This window comes from Diabrotica virgifera, chromosome 9 (assembly GCF_917563875.1).
Source record: "Diabrotica virgifera virgifera chromosome 9, PGI_DIABVI_V3a".
Taxonomy (NCBI): Eukaryota; Metazoa; Arthropoda; class Insecta; order Coleoptera; family Chrysomelidae; genus Diabrotica; species Diabrotica virgifera.
In genome coordinates, this window is record NC_065451.1 from 26,619,635 (window position 1) to 26,639,791 (window position 20,157).

Sequence of the window (20,157 nt, forward strand, 5' to 3'; positions counted from 1 at the left end):
TAATTTTTCTGGTGCTTTAATATTAAGGGTATTTAATTTTTGTGCTACTAAACTACGTGTTTCTTGGCATCGCATGCCGAAATTATAAGGGGTTTCATTTTTGAAAGGCCTCAACGTTATCAGGTCTTGGATAAGGCAATCGAGATCTCTCTGATCTCCAAAACTAAGATTTAGGGCATTCTTTACAAGTTGCCATGTATTTAATTCTGTCCTAGAGCCTATTAACATTTGAGCTCTTCCATTTAATTTACCTAATATAGCTCGAAGTAAAAATGTATTCAAAGTGCCATCTGTTTGGCTAGCAAAATTAGTTATTAAATTTTCACAATTTTCTATAAATATGGTTAAAGTATGTGGATTACCATCGTATGCTGGGATAGAATCTAAGTATAGTTTTAACAATTGGTAGTTTGTTTGAGCCATTTCGTTATCTTTATTACTATTTGGTTCTAAAATTGAATTTAATTCTGCTACAAGGCTACTTAAATCTAAATTACTATCAGTTTCACTCATTAAATATTTATTCTTTTTGTTCAGATACTATATCAAATTGTAATAAAATATTAAATATGTTTCACTTCAATATAATCAAATATTTTCAAAAATATAATAATATAATAATAATAATCTTTTTCTTATTTAAAATGAAAATCTTGTAAAATCATAAAATCTTTAAAAAATATTTACTCTCGTTAGCTCTCTGACTATAAGTATTTTCAAATATGTATAGGAAAATATAAAATGGAAATATAAAAATGGAAAAAATTAGGAAACACTTACATTAAAATGTAGAATTTCAACATTTCTGCCTATAGGATTCGGCGATTTTGTTCTTCTCCCAGGTCTCGTTGAACTACTGCTTAAAATCTACTGCCTCTAGGGTTCGACGATTCTTGTTCTCTCCCCAGGTCTTGGTGATACCTTGTCTAAAGCTGATCTTGGACACTTTCACAAAAAGTTCGGTTTTCCGGTAAATCGTTAAAACGAAAAACTACTCGCGAAATCGTTCGATTTTTGTAACGTAAGTTTGCGACGTAATTCCCGAAAAATCCTACTGACTGCGCCAGTGAAGTTTCTAAGTCCAAGAACAACGTTTTTAAAAAGAACTTTATTGACAAGGGACTACTTACTACAGTTAAATGCAAAATAAGAGTGACGCTATATAATGCAAAAGTTTATTTATAAGCTCGGTGACGCCGAGGTGTGGTCGAGGTGAAGCTTGCTGACGCTGTCCTTTTATTATTGGTGATTTAGCAGTTCTGGTTTCTTAACTTGTATATACCTAAATATACCATAAAAAACGTTCTAATAAGAAATTTACAGTAATCGTAAAATATATCAAAAATTATTAAAAGTATAAAATTTTGAACAACCGTATCTTGCTTAAAAATAGCCACACAGCCTTCTGTAGGAGACCATTTTAAGGGTAATTAACTTTTCTTCCTATTAAATGTAATAATGCATATACCTAAAGCTACGTAGAAAAAAGTTACAGAACAATGTTTGAGAAGTAACAAGCAAAAATTGGTCAAAATCGATGTGAGTGGCGAACTTTGAAAAATCATATTTTGAAAAATATAAATCAAAGAAACTTCTACCAAACGCCATTTTAAAGAGAAAGAATGGAAGATTTTTTCTATGAAGCAATGCCTATACCCACATCCCCGTGGAAAAAAGTTATGGGACAAAAAACAAAATTGCTATCAATTGTGTTTTTTTCTTGCTTTTCTTTTGAATATATTTTTGTAAAAAAAAATATTTTTGACTTTAAAAGGTGATGTCTTGATAGTAAATTTAACCTGGAACAATTTTCCTGTAGACATGTTTGTACCAAAAGTGCATAGAACTCACCCTAATTCGCCCTGTGCCTAGGGACTAATTCACCCCTTTCTCAAAAACGCACCCCTTTAAATGGTAGCACTCCGCGGGTTTTTATTATTTATAGGTCCGTTAACCATATGAAACAATAAAACCCCGTTAACGTTGTAGTTCCTTTCTAAAATACATAATCAATAGCCTAAAGGCAGTAATAAAATAATTAGTCTACATAAATGTGCATATCCTTGTTTATAGTAAAATTATTTTAGATTTATACAAGCTGAGACCGCATATTTTTGGAAATGGTGGCAAATTCAACCTGAAAAGAAGAGACAAATTTTCAAGAATTTTGTAGACAGTGGACGAATTGAAATGGTTGGTGGAGGATGGTCAATGAATGACGAAGCTTGTGTTAACTATCAGTCTACTATTAACCAACTAACCTGGGGTCTTAGGTAACTATTTTAAATCATTTTTTAGTGGTATAAATTGGCAATGTTACAGCTAAGATATTATTTACCTTTACATTATTTTTCAAACAATACTTTGTTCAACATTTCAGAATACTTAATGACACTCTGGGCGAATGCGGTCGTCCCAAAATTGGTTGGCAGATAGGGACATTCGGCCATAGCAGGGAGCAGGCCTCCATATTTAAGCAAATGGATTACAACGGTATCTTCTTTACTCATATTAGTGAAGATAAAAGAAGCTCCTTGAACATAACCCGAGAACTTGAATTTTTGTGGAACACCAACGAGAATTTTGGCAAGTGATTTCTTTTGTTAAATTCTTTATTAGAAACCTAAACTTTTATGATTATTAATAAATAATGAAATAAGTATTTGGTCGTACATACCTTAAAAATATCATACGACATTAGAAACATAGATAATGAGAGAAAAGTAAGCAAACCTTACAAATACTTGACAGAAACATATTGAGAAGAAAAATTGGAAAAAATCCTTTGTAAAAGGTATAAAATTTTTATTAAAAATCCTTTTAAGGGCTACGTCACAACAAAACGTTTTCGATTTTATAAAAAAATCAGCATCAGTGTTAGACATATTGGATGCCAGCTGAGCCACCAAAGAAATATTCTGGTAAAAACCCTTTAACTATTACACGGATGCATTAAAAGTGCATACTTAAATAAAATGCCTTAGGATGGATACATAGCAACAAGGATAATGCCCTTATAGGTCTGGATCCCGCGTATGAAAAAAAAGTTGATTAATAGCAAGCTGAAAATTTGTTAAAAGCTTAAGGGTGTCTAGTCGGATAAACTTTGATATATGGGAACACTGGAACAGGGCACTTTTAATTATGGAACAGGTTAAAATTTTTTTAACGGACAGACCACGAAAACAGCACATTTATTTTGTCCGACAGAATAGACTTAATCTCTCCGAACAGAGATTAAACTCTCATGCAAAAATCAGACTGCTATTTATCACGTGTCATAATTCCTGTCATTTGACATATTCTACATGTTCCACTCATTAAAACGCCCATTTGGTGATAAATAGCAGTCTGATTTTTGCATGAGAGTTTAATTTCTGTTCGGAGAGTTTAAGTCTGTTCTGTCGGACAAAATAAATGTGCAGTTTTCGTGGTCTGACCTTTCCAAATTTTTAGCCTGTTCCACAATTCGATGGTGAAAGTTCTCAACCTCCTATGTTAATTTTTGAATATTTTGTTCTGTTACCCTTAAATTAAAGAGAAATATGTATTTTTACTGTTTAGAAGCTCCTATGTCGATATTTCATATATGGGCATCTATAAGCCAATTAATGAAATAACAACATAGGAACTTGTAAACAGTAAAAATACATATTCTCTTTAATTTAGGGTAACAAAACAAAATACCCAAAAATTGACATAGGAGGTTGGGAACTTTCACCATCGAATTAAAACTTCCCCTGTTCCAGTATTCCCATATATCAAAGTTTGTCCGACTAGACACCCTTAAGCTATTAAAAAATTTTCAGCTTGCTATTAATCAACTTTTTTTTTAAATGAAATGAATTTTATTTTTATTGACTTTTTATTTTAAAACTTTTTTTAATACGCGGGATCCAGACCTATTAGTTATGGTATTGAATTTCCCAACACATGGGATGCAAATTAAGTTGTTTACATTACAACGACTTAATAGCAACTGAGAATATTGAGAAGGATATTGGGACCCATATGCGACATTGGTTAGTGGAGAATAAACTTCAACCACAAGTTGTATCAATATTACAAAGAACCCTCTATAGCAAATTACTCAAAAACACAAAGATTGCGATGGGCAGGTCACCTTATGAGAATGGATCACAGAACACCTAGTATAACGCTTTGTGGAACTATAGTAGGATGTAGGCTAGTATAAAGATCAAGAAAGAGGCGGACAAAGAAGTGAGAACCGATACTAAAGAGATATTGAGGATGGATAGAGGACTGGAGGATAGCAGCCAGGGACATCGATACTTGGAGGCAGATACTGGGAGACACCAGGGCCCGACTTGGGCTGTAGAATCATAGAAGAGTGAGTAAGTGAGTATATACCTTCAGAATATAAGGCTCTGTCAGTTTCCAGAACCGCTTTTAGAAGGATGTCCAAGATCTCTCTAAGAACTAATAAGTTTAGGTATAGGAGATGCTATATAAAAATGAGAGAGTATCATAAATACAATGTTTCAAAAAAATAAAATATAGGGTGATCTATTAAAAAAAATTGAGAACATCGTAATTTTGTTTTGTAATTTAAAAGTGCTCATAAAAATGAATGTTCTACAAAAACATTCTTGGCTTAGAATGCTGTTGATATACCAATCTAAAAACTGTTACATCAGTTGTATATTCTTTTGATTTATGTTTCGTGTAAGTTATTTATTGAATAAAAATAATCTTGTTATATTATTATATACAATACAAAGTTTTTTTTTGTAGGAATTTTACGATTCTTGTATATTAGGGAAATAATATGATAATTTCTTAATATCACATTTACTGGTATATTCACTGCATATTGCTATGGTTTATATTTTGTGTTAGTTATTTATCTAATAAAAATAATTTTATTTAATTATCACTCATTACTAACTTATTTCTACTAGAAAAATTGAATGTAATCCCGAAATTTGAAGAAAACTAAAAATATCTCGGAAAGTAATCAGTTTAGATATAGGGAATGCTATATAAAAATAAAAGAGTTAAATACAATAACGTTGAAAAATAAAATATAGGGTGATCCATTTAAAAAAAATAGAGAAATCGTAATTTGGTTTTGTAGTTCACCCTGTATACAAATATTCGTCAATGATGTGAATTTTACTTATTTTCAAAACTACAGTATATTGTTTATCTTAATACATAAAGCAAATTATTGTCTACGAATTACTTCTTTATATACAGGGTGTTAATCTTATAGTGATTTCTAAATAAAAATGGTCATAACTTGTTAAATACCCTGTATAGTAATGCAAAACCGTATATTATATGAACAATAATTATGAGGGGAATATAAATATGAAAAAATATATAGGGTGTCCCATTTAAAAATTATATGTTTGATATACCACGCAGTTACTGATCACCCTGTAGAAATGGATATATTTTCCAAGCGTGGAGAATATCATTGCCTACATTTTTTTTAAATAACTTTTCTCTATATTTTATACCATAATGGAATTATCGACCGATCCCGCACTAAAAACTCACCCTGTATATGTAATCCTTTGTCACCTAATAACTGTAGTATTTTACATGACATGGTACTGAATCAATACCTGGGGATTTATTTCTATTTAGTGATTTAATTGCATCTTTGACTTCAGCGAGTAAGACCGTAGATTCTCTAGGGTAGTCAGAAGTCCACTGATTTTCTGCTGATACCTCGTTATTTTTATATAGCTCGCCACAGTAGTTTCGCCATGTTTCCAATATTTCATCAGTATTGGTCTTTAAATTACCTTCCTTATCTATTACAGACCACGTTTGAAGTTTAAATTCTCTGGTAACGAGTTTGATCTTCTGGAATAAGTCCCTCGGTTCATTTTGACAGCCATGTTCCTCTATCTCTCTGCATATTTGAGAGATGTAATCAGCTTTATCTTTGCGGCACTGCTTTCTGATTTCTCTCGATAACGCTCTGTATTCATCGTTTGTTCCGTATCTAGTTTTATGTTCTTTTCTGCGTTGAATCACAGTCCACGTATTATCGGATATCCATGGCTTACGGCCAGTGGAAACCGTTGCCTCACAGTCTTTTGCAGCCTCGATTACCTTATCTTTGAGTTAGATTCAAGTGCTCTCAGCGTCACTATCTACTTGGTTTAAAGAAAGAGCTTCTTCTAGGTTTTAATTTTTGATGGATTTAGAGACATGACTTTTCTCCATGTCCAAGATATTATGTAACAAAAACCTAAAATTGTCATTACGGATCCGCCTGCCTCGCTGCTACGTGTTCTGGGTTTTACTTTGTGCTGTGAAGTCTTGGACTATGAATAAAAGTGATCTAGAGAGCTTTCGAAATGTGGTACTACGGAAGAATTTTAGAAGTTTCTTGGGTGGAGAAGATTGGAAACTCCACAATACTAGAACGTATCAGCAGGACTATGAGATTATAAAAACCACCAAGAAAAGAAAGGGGGAGTACTTCGGACAAGTAATGAGAGGTCCCAAATATAGGTTGCTACAAAATATTATGCAAGGGAAAATAGCAGGAAAACGCAGTCCAGAACGAAGAAAGACTTCACGGTTGAAGAACTTGCGAGATTGGTATGGTATTGATACAAGCATGCTATTATAAATTTTAAGATAGCAATGAATAAAATTAAGATAGCTCTCATGGTAGTCAACGTTATGAAAGGCCAGGGTACATGAAGGAGAAGAACACTATTCCTACGAAATCACAACGCCACCTGCCGTACTTTAGTATCTACATGGTAAAACAATGAGAATCTTGTACTGACGTGAAACTTAGTAAAAAACAATATTTTTTATCTAAATATCTTAATAATAATTTTCTTTTGTTTTGTAAATGTCTTTTATAATTTCAGAGAAGAGCAATATTTTTACCAGTATCATGGGCAGCTATTATGCTTCAAGTGGTTTTTGTTGGGATTATCTTCAATGCAGTTCAGATGGTATCAATGATGATCCAGACAGTTTTGATTATAATTTGGATAAAAAGGTTAGTAAATTTATTAAAAGAGGTAACTGAGATATGTATCACATTTATAAGTCGATGTCTAATACAGAGTGTGGGCCAAAGAAAACAGTCCACCTCGATATTTGGCAGTAGTTATCAGATTTTAGGGAAATGCCGAAACAGGTCGATTTTTGATCTAAGGGGAACACATTTTTACGGTACATACATTGTCAACCCTTCTCTTCCACTTCCCCAAACCCTTAATTTTAAATAGAGAATAGAAGTCGTAATTTTTTTCTGTTTTGTGACAGCAGTAGAATGTATTTTGAATTAAATAAATTACATACATTCTTCTTTTTGTGTCAATTAATTTAATTAAAAATTTTTATTCTTGGACACCCTGTAAAAATAATTATGTTAATATTTATATTACTGAATAGAGAATTGAACAACCTTTCAAATGAGCTAGCACACGACCCCTATTCCCTATTTAAAAATAAGTAGTGGTGGAAGGGGAAGGGAGGGGGTTGACAAATGATAGATGTATGTACCGTAAAAATGTGTCCCCTTAGATCAAAAATCGACCTGTTTCGTCGTTTCCTCAAAAATCTAATAACTGCTGCCAAATATCGAGGTGGACTGTTTTCTTCGGCCCATACTGTATAAAAGTCAGTGGTATCTAGATTTCATTATTATGTTTGGGTTCGTCAGCTAATAAAAGGCTTTCCTGTGGATTTATCCCACATAATGTCTTCTGCTACGAACTTTGTCCTTTCTTAGTCTATTTTTCAAGCTTACTCCAAGCAGTGATCTCTCCATTTTACGTTGTTAACTCAATTTTTTGTAGAAGAACACTAGACAAGACATGATAATTTTAACACACATAAAAAAATTAAAGAATTAACTCAGAACAACAGAAAAAGAAAACCGGGAATACTAAAAGATTCAAATGGGAAACTTGTGTTGAGTACTAACGAAAAATTAAAGAGATGGACAGAATACATAAATAAATTATTCAAAGACAATAGAAGAGAGCTGATGAAAGTCAAAGTAGACGGTAATATGATTTTAAAGATATTAAAAGGGGAAATTAAATCGGCATTAAAAACAGCAAAAATGGTATAGTATTAGGTCCAGACTAAATCCCAGTAGAAAGCTTAAAATGAAAGATGAAACCTTAGACATTATAGTAGATTTGTTTAACACAGTGTGTACAGAACAGGAAACATACCTAAACAATGGTTACTCTCAACCTTTTGTGCTTTCCCTAAAAATACAAACGCTAAAGATTGCAGTGAATACAGAACAATATCATTAATAAGTGATATTCTCAAATTATTCTTGAAAATAATACATGGTCGTATAAATAAAAAACTGGAAGAAGGAATAGGTTATAGTCAGTTTGTGTTCAAAAACGGACTAGGAACCAGAGAGGCGTTATTTGCTTTTTATGTGTTAGCTCAAAGATGCATGGACATGAATGTGGATGTGCATGTGTGTTACGTTGATTTTGAGAAAGCATTAGACAAAGTAAGACATGAAATAATTACACTTTTATAAAAAATAACTTTTTATAATAAAACGTTTTTATTATTTATAAGACCCAATATAAAATGATTTATATATGGGATATATCAGATTTTTATTAACATCCTAAGTGCTCTTAAATTTGTTGCAAACAAAAGCTAGACACAGTTGCTCGAAATAACATAGTTTAGTTTACCTCCGAGGTCCAGATTATAATTCCAAAAATTACACTAGTATAAAAAAAGTACTTTTTATAATAACACGGTTGTTTAAAATGGCATAATATATAATAATTAACTTATAAAATATGAATTTTAAGTATATTAACTTTTAATTATGTATTAAAAAAGGTAATGAGCGGCAGCTACATTAAAAAACAGAACGTTTTCGCTCTAAAGAGAGCATCAGTGTTTTAAGCCTAAAATAAGTATAACCATAATTAGTGAAGACAAAGCAAAAATTTAAAGGTTGACTAAGATACAAAATAAGGTTATACTCACAAGCTCCACATGATAAACCGCCAAAAATACATGGGTTAAAACCAATGAACTGTCAATACGGATGGAATGGCCATGTCCCATTCAAATAGTGAAGCAAGATTGACACCAACATACAAGAGAGAGGTCCTAGAGAGAGACAGACAAGGTGGTGGAGAATTTGACAGGCCGTGTAATTTGAGTTGCCTATATAAATGGACCCGATTGAATCAGTATTTACAGTTCGTTGAATATTTTAACTTGGCTAAGGCCTAATGCTGATTGGCAGTACATATTTCAAAATTTAACCACTTTTTTGTATTTAGGGGATAAATAGAGTACACAGTGCCATACTTGGTGTTTAGATACTTTTCAGAATTGTTATTTGTATTTATCAAAACAAATACCTACTTTCCTAAAGTATTTGGGAGTTAAATAATTTTAAAACTATTTAAATACTAAATTAGTGACTGTTTTATACAAAGTGAAGAAGTCCTTGATTATGTTTTTATGTTACTTTTATATTTAGTCTTTTATATTTCCCCGATTTAAGTTGATATAGGCAACTCAAATTACACGGCCTGTCAAAGTTTCCACCACCTTGTCTGTTTCTCTCTAGGACCTCTCTCTTGTATCGTGGCTGCATTAGTTGTCTTTGTGCCTATTCCATCCGTATTGACAGTTCATTGGTTAAAACCCTTAAAATATCGACTAAAAGTCTTACATTGACGTGTTGTATGTTAAATCCTGGCGATGGATGAAATTTAGAAGGATACCTCAAAGCATCGCATGACTATTCCACGAGCATGTGGGTGATTGAGTCGATTTCTCTGTCTTTACAAAGAGAAAAGTGAAAGCAACTGATTACAGGTGATGGGTGTGAAAGCGTTTCTGACTAATGACAGTACGAGACAGACAGTGTAACATGAAGTTTTGTGAACTGATATGTTGTTAGGTACACTAGCCACTAGTTTTAAAGTTAATTGTAGTAAAATTCAATAATAACAACAAACATCGTGTGCTGTGATTACAAGTATTTCCTATTAAGCTAACAAGAATGATGTACGGATGAAAATAACGTTATTTAAAACTAATTGTCAGTTCAAATAAGTGTATTATTAAAGATAGGCAACCAACTATACATGCGATGTATTTTAAAATAAAGATATTATTTTGTTTTGATAGTTGTAAAAATAATAATTTGCCCATATGATCAAATGCATTTAGGGCAGAGAAAATAAGTAGGTTTTTAAACTATTAAATATGATGAGGGCAATGTATAGGTTAAGGTTTATATATTCCTATAAGTATGTAAGTATTTGAGAACAAAGGTATGACTAGTGGTAGAAATATGAGACAGGGAGCTCCCTGATGATGCTCTCTTTAGAGCGAAAACGTTCTGTTTTCGAATGTAGTCCTTTATTGGGGTTTTAAAATAAGTATACCTTTTACACAAATTTTTTTTTTCTTCAATTTCTCTTAAGTTTGTTCCAAACACACGCTAAACATAGTTACTCGAAATAACATAGTGTAGTTTACCTCCGAGGTCCAGGTTATAATTCCAAAAATTACACTAGTATAAAAAAGCACTTTTTATAATACCACGGTTGTCTAAAAAGGCATATTTAATAATTAACTTATAAAATATGAATTAAGTATATTAACTTTTAATTATGTATTAAAAAAGTAAAAAAAGGTAAGCGACAGGCAGGTTTCGAACTCAGGAACTCTCGATCTTCGGTCTAACTCTCTACTACTGAGCTACTCGATGTCTTAACTTACGTTAAAATGGAATTCAAATGTCATAGCATTAGTCACATTTTTAAAATAGTTTGAAATTATTAAAAAGAAATCCATGTATCCATATAATAGCAGTTAAATATTGCACTGTTAGTCAGCTCTGAGCTATTCTGAAAATTTCAAGTACCTAGTTAGCCTAGAACCATTTTTAAAATGGATTACAAAATTTGCGGAGTCCGTGACACCAACCAAGCCAAGTATATAAAAAAGTTTTAAAATTAGTCCAAATTCTAAAGACAAAAACATAGACAACAGGGACTTTTGTTATAACGAACCTTTACTGGAATAAAAGAGCACAAATTGTAGTAGATAACGAACCCAGTCCATAAATTGAAATCAAGAGAGGAGTTAGGCAGGGATGTATTATGTCTCCATTACTCTTTAATGTATATAGTGATGCCATTTTTGAAGAAGCATTATTATCTCAAAGTAAAGGAATAATAATTAACGGAAGATCTATTAATAACATAAGATATGCAGATGACACCGTGATTATGGCAAGCTCTGTTGAACAACTCCAATTACTAATAAACAAGACAAACAGTTTATGTGAAGAATATGGACTAAAAATGAACATAAAAAGACCAAATACATGATTATAACTAAGAAAACAAACATACAAACAGGCATACATTTGGGAAATGTACCGATAGAAAGGATTGATAAATATAAATACATAGGAGCCTGGATTTCAGAGAAAAATGATCAAAACACCAGAAATAAGGACCAGGATAGAAATAGCAAGAAATGCGTTTGTAAAAATGAAAATAATTATCTGCAACAAAGACCTTAGATTATAACTGAGAGTAAGAGCTTTGAGATGCTAGGTGTTCTCGAAACTGCAATATGGACTTGAAAAGTGGACATTGAAGCAAGAGCACATACAGTCGGAAAAATGAAAGAATACCCATGAACGAACATATAAAACACGCTGTATTTTCCTGCCACCGTGTCACAAAGAAAATTGCCCAGTGCAAGTACATGTAATAATAATTATTACATGTAACTGCGCTGGCCAATTTTTTGTGTGACACGGTGAAAGAAAAATACAGCGTGTTTTATATGTTCGTTCATGGGTATTCTTTCATTTTTCCTACTGTAAATAAGCTACAGTCATTTGAAATGTAGTGTTACAGAAGGATGCTTAGAATAGTGTGGACACAGAAGAAAACGAACACGGAAGTATTGCGAGAAATGGGCAAATCATGCGTAATAATAAACACAATAAAAATAAGAAAGTTACAATATCATCTCAGACAAGTAATGAGGGGACAGCGACAAGACTGATAATACAGGGAAAGATAAGATGCGGAAGGAATATAGGAAGATGGAGTGTCATGGTTGAAGAATTTAAGGGACTGGTTTAGATGCAGTTCTATAGAACTCTTTAGAGCAGCGGTAGATAGAGTAAAGATAGTGATAATGATATCCAACCTCCGATTAGGAGACGGCACTTTAAGAAGAAGACTCAATTTTTCCGCCCGTCTTTTTGGGAGTTAAGGTTTCTGCTCTGTATGTGAAGAAGGGTGAAACGCACTTTCACTATTTACTTATTAAGAACGATTCGTCATTGCTCAGTAGAATTAGTCTAGGCGCCAAATAGAGGTCACCGTGTCCTTTTCAATTCTGATGGACAAACTCAACGGTTTCTTATGGATTTTTGGCTGCTGATTACGAATTTCGAGGGTGGAATTCGATCCGATTGGTCAAAAAATTGTTATAAACAATTTAATTGTTTATAAATTGTTTATAAAGCTCTGGCTCATAAACTAAAAGAGATAAAAAATGTTTCAAATAAAATTTGTTTATCAACAATTAGAACTCAAGATATTGTCAAATTAGTGCACAATGCAAATTGCAAATTGCAAAATAAGTAGTTTTCGAAGCTTTATCGATCGTAACTCGGCTTCTACTCATGCAAATGAGCCTTAGTAGGTCTCATTTTAAAGTTTAATGAATATGCTTCCATATAATATGTTAAATTATTTGTCTTCATTTGTTTTAAAGTTATATCTGTTTGAAGGTAAAAATTTAAAAAAAAATTGTACATTAATTTGTTTATAAGGGTTTCAAGCAAATTTGAGCTATAAACATTTTTATTTTAATTAACAATAATGATAGAATAATGCAAAAGGAACATTTTGAGCTTAAGAAAATGTTCGTATGTTTATTTTTGGCCAAGATATTGAATTTTTAATAGCGCGCTCTGAGGCGCGAGATTGGCTCACCGCGTAAAGGTTCACGCGCTAACTTCTGGATGCAAATTATAATTTCTATGTATATATACGTTATCTTCATTTTTCATTTTTGAAGATCCTAATAAAATTTTATCACAATATTAATATTAATTAAATCATCATACTGTACCTCTTATCACCTTTCATTCTATTTACTTTGTCTTCTATTTTATGTACTTAATGAGAAAAAAAATATTAAAAACTAATATTTCAGAAATATAACTAAAAAGTAAGTTATTATTATTTATTAATACTATTTTTACAAACACTATCTTTCATGCATCTCCATCGATATATTCAGAGAATCTCAACTTTTTTACATCTGCATAAGTTCTTAGAGCAATTTTTACAGTTTCATGGTGGTACTAAGTCTGTTCTTGTAGGCAGTAAAACTAAAACTTTATGGGGCTTCAGAGTCTAATTACCTATATGATATCCATATAAAGTGGATCTAGTTCTTTTGCAACATCATCAAGGCACGTCAATTGTGTGTATGCCGCCACAACATAAATGCTCGTCTTTTATGCAATGATGATGCTATAAAAGAACTCGATTTATTTTTATATGGATATCACATATTGGCTCATTCACATGCGTAGAAACCGAGTTACGATCGATAAAACGTCGAAAAATCCTTACAAAGTTGAATGTGAACCGATTTTGCGCTTCATAGCGCGCCATTAAAATATCGATATCTTGACCAAAAATAAACTTACGAACATTTTCTTAAGCTCAAAATGTTCCTTTTGAGTTTTTATATCATTAATGTTAATTAAAGTATAAATGTTTACAGCTCAAATTTACTTGAAACCTTATAAACCAATTAATGTACAATCTTTTTAAGAAAATTATAACTTCAAACGGGTATAACTTTAAAACAAATGACGACAAAGTAATTTGACAAACCTTGTTTGGAAGCCTATTAATGAAGATTTAAAATGAGACTTTCTAGGGCTCATTTGCATGCGTAAAAACTAAGTTACGATCCATAAAGCTTCGAAAAATTCTTATATTGCAATTTGCAATTTGCATTGTGCACTAATTTTACAATATCTTGAGTTATAACTGTTGGATTTAAGTTTAGTAAACGATTTTTCTTCGTTTTTTATTAAAGAACAAATTTTATTTGAAACATTCTTTTTTATCTCTTTTAGTTTATGAGCCAGAGCCTTATAAACAATTTATAAACAATTAAATTGTTTATAACAATTTTTTGACCACTCGGATGGAATTCCACCCTCGAAATTCGTAATCAGCAGCCAAAAATCCATAAGAAACCGTTGAGTTTGTCCATCAGAATTGAAAAGGACACGGTGACCCCTCTGGCGCCTAGACTAAATTTTTAAAACTCTTTTTTATTTTGAATTTTAGGTAGATGAATTTGCGCAAAGTATAGACCATTATGCCAAATATTTTCGAACAAATAATATTTTATATCCCATGGGAGGAGATTTCCAGTACCAGGCCGCCGAAATTAATTATTTAAATATTGACAAACTTATAAAGTAAGTAAATATGGTACCACTATAGTATGCGGTCTACCGTCGAAGTTTCTGCACTAACTTGCGGTCTATTGAGGCATGCGGTGTACATCACATATGACATTTAATTATTTAAATATTGACAAACTCATAAAGTAAGTAAATATGGTGCCTCTATAGTATGCGGTCTACTGTCAAGATTTCTGCTATAACTTGCGGTCTACTGAGGGATGCGGTGTACATCACATATTTACAGTGCCGGCAAAAAATCTTTTACAAAGTGAATAAATCTCAAAAATCAGAAGAATTAATATTTTAATTTTACAAACTAATACTTTGTCATATCAATTTACTATTTCAATTAGGAATATGCAAATTGTGTGGCTTATTAACAACTGTCTGGTAGATTAGTAAAATATCCATAAGAGTGAGCCTTCAAGACGGAAAACGCGTTGGAAGATTGCGCCTTTAATTTTGAATATTCTGATATTTTTGATTTGGCACACGTATAAGTAATATAATAAAGAATAGCGGTACAGAGCCCAAGTTGAGAAATATGTTAGTATGTGGAAATTACTCAGGTCTACTAGTTCAAGTCTTAATCAAGTACTAGTCTTTTTTTATCCCATGCCTAGATTTTGTCTGACATTGGAACTACTTCTTCTTCAGGTGCCATCTCCGCTACGGAGGTTGGCAATCATCATAGCTATTTTAATTTTTGAGGCAGTAGCTCTAAATAGTTGTTTCGAGCTGCATCCAAACCACTCTCTCAGGTTCTTCAACCATGAAATTAGTCTTCTTCCGATGCTTCTTCTGCCATCTATCTTTCCTTGCATTATGAGTCGTAGGATGCCATACTTCTCGCCCCGCATCACATGTCCGAGATACTGTAGCTTCTTTTCTTTAATTGTAAGTTCAACTTCCTTTTCTTTACCTATTCTTCTCAGTACTTCATTGTTTGTAACTCTATCTACCCAGGAAACCCTCATAATTTTTCTATAGGTCCACATTTCAAAGGCGTTAAGTCGTCTCATTGTCTCTACATTTAACGTCCATGATTCCACTCCATAGTATAGAACACTGTAGATGTAACATTTTGTTAGGCGTACTTTAAGAGCTAATGTTAAATCTTTGCTACATAGGACCTTTTTCATTTTTATAAAATTAGAACGTGCTTTTTCGATTCTGACTTTTATTTCTGCAGTGTAGTCATTATTTTCTGTTATAAGTGTTCCTAGGTAAGTGTACTTTTTTACTCTTTCGATCTGCTGGCCCTCTACTATCAAGATTTCGTTAGTATTATGGTTGTTTTCACTAATTTTCATAAACTTCGTCTTTTTGATATTGAGAGAGAGTCCGTACTCCCTATTACACCTTACTATTTTACTCATGAGTCTTTGCAGGTCTTGTAAACTATCGGCTATTATTACTGTATCATCTGCATATCTGATGTTGTTGACTAAGACTCCATTTACTCTTATGCCGACTGTTTCATCTTCCAGAGTTTCTCGCATTACCTCTTCAGAATAAGCGTTAAATAATAGAGGTGATAGTATGCAGCCTTGCCTGACTCCTCTCTTTATTTCCATTTCTTCAGATGTTTCTTTTTCAATTCTTACTTTGCTCGCTGATTGTAATAGAGGTGTGTTATTAGTCTTAAATCTCTTTCATCTAGGTTTTTATTTTTTAGGATTTCCATGAGTCGATCATGTTTTACTTTATCAAACGCCTTATTGTAGTCTATAAAACAGACGTAAAGAGGATGGTTAACATCCAAACATCTCTGTGTCAGCACGTTGAAGGAGAATAATGCCTCTCTGGTACCCATACCATTGCGGAACCCATATTGAGTGTCACTAATATCCAGCTCCAGTTTAGAGTGTATTCTAGCGTGGATAATTTTCAATAGAATTTTCAAGGTATGTGACATTAAGCTTATGGTTCGGTAGTCACTGCATTCTTTTGCATTCACCTTCTTTGGCAAACACACAAAGGCTGATGTCAACATTTCTCTAGGGATGATTCCTGTAGTATAGATAGCGTTGAACAGTTCTACTATTATGTCCAGGTTTTTCTCGTTGACCAACTTTATCAGCTCGCTAGGCAATTCATCTGGACCAGCAGATTTATTGGTTTTCATAGAGTTTATTGCCTGACTAACCTCTGATTTGGTTATCTCTGGGCCTACATCTCCCGTTTGGCTATCTACGGATGTACTAGCTTCTCTCTGGTCATGAAATAGTTCCTCGATATACTCTTTCCATCGTCGTAGTTTTCGTTTTGTCTCCATTATAATATTTCCATTTTTGTCGAGCAATATATTTGAGGTTCTTCTATTTCCTATTCCGGCTAGTTCTTTGACTTTTTTATGTAGGTTGAAGTTGTCATATGTGTTTTGCAGTTCTTCTATTTCTTTACATTTTTCAGAGAAGTAGGTTTCTTTAGCCTCCCTAATTTTTCTTCTTATTTGGTTTTGAAGCTGTTTATAGCGGGTCTTATTAATGGTTTCTTTCTTACATTTGGTTGTAGTAAGTACTTTCTTACTTGGTTCTAATATAGAGGTTTTGAAGAATTGCCACTGCTGTTCTACGTTGCAATTATTTCCTGGGTTTCTGTCTAGATTTGTGTTGATTTCGTGTTTCAGATTTTCTTTTGTTTCTTCTGACTTAGTTTCTGTATGTTAAGTTTATTGTTGTTGCGGCTTTTTTGCGTCTTTTTTAGTTGAAGTTGAAACCTAGCAATAAGAAGACTGTGATCAGAGGATACGTCTGCTCCTGGATATGCCTTTACTGCCTGAATTGAGTTTTGATATCTGTGCTTTATTAGGATGTAGTCAATTTGATTTCTGACAATTTTGTGCTCTTTGTCAGCTGGTGATTTCCATGTATATTGGAACTACTAAAATCGATTAATTAATAGCAAGAAATCGAACTTAACTGACTGCTTTGGCAATATTTAGCGCTCTTATGAGTACATTATTATCATAATATTTATTACGTTCGTTAACGGTAAAATATTCCAAGACCTCTAAATTCTAAAGAACCGCTCCGATTTAGAAGAAATTTTGCAAATAAGCTCATATTATCCTTCTCTTCAAAAGTGATATGACTACAATGTGTGCTTTTTATTTTTAAGGGGTGAAAACTACCCTTGTTAACCAAAAATTAAAAACAGCCGATATAAGCGTTATTTAAATCTAAATTATGTGTAGGTACGTTAAATAGTATGTTAAATATAGGAATTTGATTGTTTCTCATATTGAAATGTATTTTATAGTTTATAACTATTTTTTAACCCTTAAAAACTACCCTCTAAATAAGAATTTGTATAAAAAATATTTTGTAACTTATTAGGTAATGATGTATTTTGATCTAAACTTTATTTTATGTTTGCAATTTAGTTTATTAAGTATTTAATATTTTCAACCCTTATAAATTACCCCTACAAATAGATTTATTAGATCATTCACTCATGGTAAAATATTGGAAAACCTGTGAATTTTAAACAACCGCTTGGGTTGAGATGAAATTTGGCATTCACATAGCTAATAAGTTAAGGAAAAAAAGTGATATAGTACTGATGTGTACTTTTGCCCTGGAGGTAAGTTTCACCCCGTCTCGGGGGTGAAAAAATATAGGTCCAAAATAAGTCCGGAAATGGATAAACTGACTAATTCTAAGCAACTTTTGTTCTATAAAGTTTTTTCACTAAGTCAATACTTCTCGAGTTATTTGCGAGTGAATATGTTCATTTTTCAACAAAAGAACCACGTTGTTAGACGGTTTTTTGCAAATAACTCAAAAAGTAAGTATTTTTTTGAAAATATTCGGAGCAGAAATATAGATTATGAAAAACTGAAAAAATCTGTGTATGTATGAAGTTTGGAGACCTAGTAGAACCAGAGTCGTAGCTAATGAAGTTCCAAGATACGGGGTGTTGAAATTTCTCTTACATAGTGAAGATTTATTGATTGCTCTAAAACCGGTTGAGATATGCAAATGAAATTTGGTGGGTTTTAAGAGGTAGTTATTACGCATTTATTGACAGACTTACTATTGGGAATTTTATATTCACCATTGGCGCGCATACGGGAACTAGTCTGAATTAAAAAAAATAGTACGCCACTGAGGTATTTCAAATTAAAAAGCATTTTTGAATTACTTATTTAATTTATGACAGAAAATAAATCTTCCCTTTTTTTCATACGATGCGCCTTTTTCATGAAAAAAAATAAAATACTTACATAAATGATTAAAAAGTATTCGACATAAGTTTCAATATGGTTTTTTAACGATAACTTCTGTAATTTTCAAGATATTTCATTGTTCCAAAGCTTATTTTGTGGGGAATTGTAAGTGCTAAAACAATTCAAAAGCTGGACTTTCTGGAAGTCTTTGATTTTTAAAGCATGCGAGTCAAACTGCTTCTCACACTTACGTGCAAACATAAAATATAAATATCTCACTCAGTGTTTACCATAGAGACATTGAAAAAACTGAATAAGTTTAAGTATAAAAAATACTACATTTTAGTGTTGATATATATTTTTTAGATTTCTTTTAGTTTTCAAGTAATTTTGGAAAAATGGGAATTATTTATAAAACATCAAAAAATAATTTAATACTAAATTAAAATTTTTTTCAAACCTAAGCACTTTAAACTGGTTAAAATCTCAGAACGCGTAGTCAGGCTATAAATAAACCTAATAGTGTATGGAATAATGCTAATTTTTATTTTTGTGGAAATTTCACCAATTTAAGTAATTATTCTTTTGATTTTTCAACGACATAATCGTTTTGTTTTTGTAATAACTTAGCCATTTTTTATCCAAATCACTTTTATCATAGCACCTTTTAAAGGTATCAGTAAAATATTTAAAAGATGTCTTCGTAATTTTTTTCTAAAAATCTCTATTTCTTGCGTTATTTAATGATAAAATGTTTGATTCAAGATTAATTCGAAATAACCCCGATTTTAAGTAGGCTGTAACTTACTTTGTGTTATTGCTATAATAATTTAAAGAACACCACTCCATTCACTAATTTAATAGGTTTCTTTTTGATTATAACGACTTTTTCGTAAAAATGCATAATTTTAGAGATATTTTTGAAAATCCACTCAAAAACATGCATTTTTCATGTAGGAAATCATCAATTTCGATCGTGAATAACTTGCTAAATATCAATTTACCGAAAAGTCGTATATAAGATTTTTTACTCAGAATTAAAATATCTATCAACTTCCGAGGTTATTTTGAGATTAAATATTTCCACCCTCGAGAACGGGTGGTACCCACCCCCACAGCAAAAGCACACATCGGCACAATATCACTTTTTTTCTTTGATATATTATCTATATGTCTGCCAAATTTCAAGTCAATCCAAGCGGTTCTTTAAAATTTACCGCAAAAACCGTCAAAGAATGGACTAATATTGTGCCTTTGTCTTTAATAGTGTAACGGTAACGTACTACGGACGCACTGTTTCCAAAGGTTCGCAGAACTTTCGAAAAATGGCGCGGCTCCTATCTCTCGAATAGGGGGGGGGGTATAGTATTTTTGATTATTTTTTTTCGATTTTTTTTATTGGCTTATCGATTGTAAATATTTTCAAGAGTATACCATTAAAATTTCAAGTTAATCCGAGCAAAATTGACGGAGATATGAATATACGAGTATA

General features: G+C 32.1%; 1 protein-coding gene across 1 annotated transcript in view; it reads left to right on the top strand.

Moving 5' to 3' along the window:
• LOC114332057 (lysosomal alpha-mannosidase) overlaps nucleotides 1-20,157 on the top strand; it is a 91,658-nt gene that overhangs the window by 21,323 nt on the left and 50,178 nt on the right. The window contains exons 4-7 of the mRNA XM_028281764.2: nucleotides 2,088-2,273; nucleotides 2,381-2,586; nucleotides 6,867-7,000; nucleotides 14,370-14,503. Of these exons, the coding sequence (XP_028137565.1) occupies nucleotides 2,088-2,273; nucleotides 2,381-2,586; nucleotides 6,867-7,000; nucleotides 14,370-14,503 (660 nt within the window). The remainder of the gene's footprint in view (nucleotides 1-2,087; nucleotides 2,274-2,380; nucleotides 2,587-6,866; nucleotides 7,001-14,369; nucleotides 14,504-20,157) is intronic.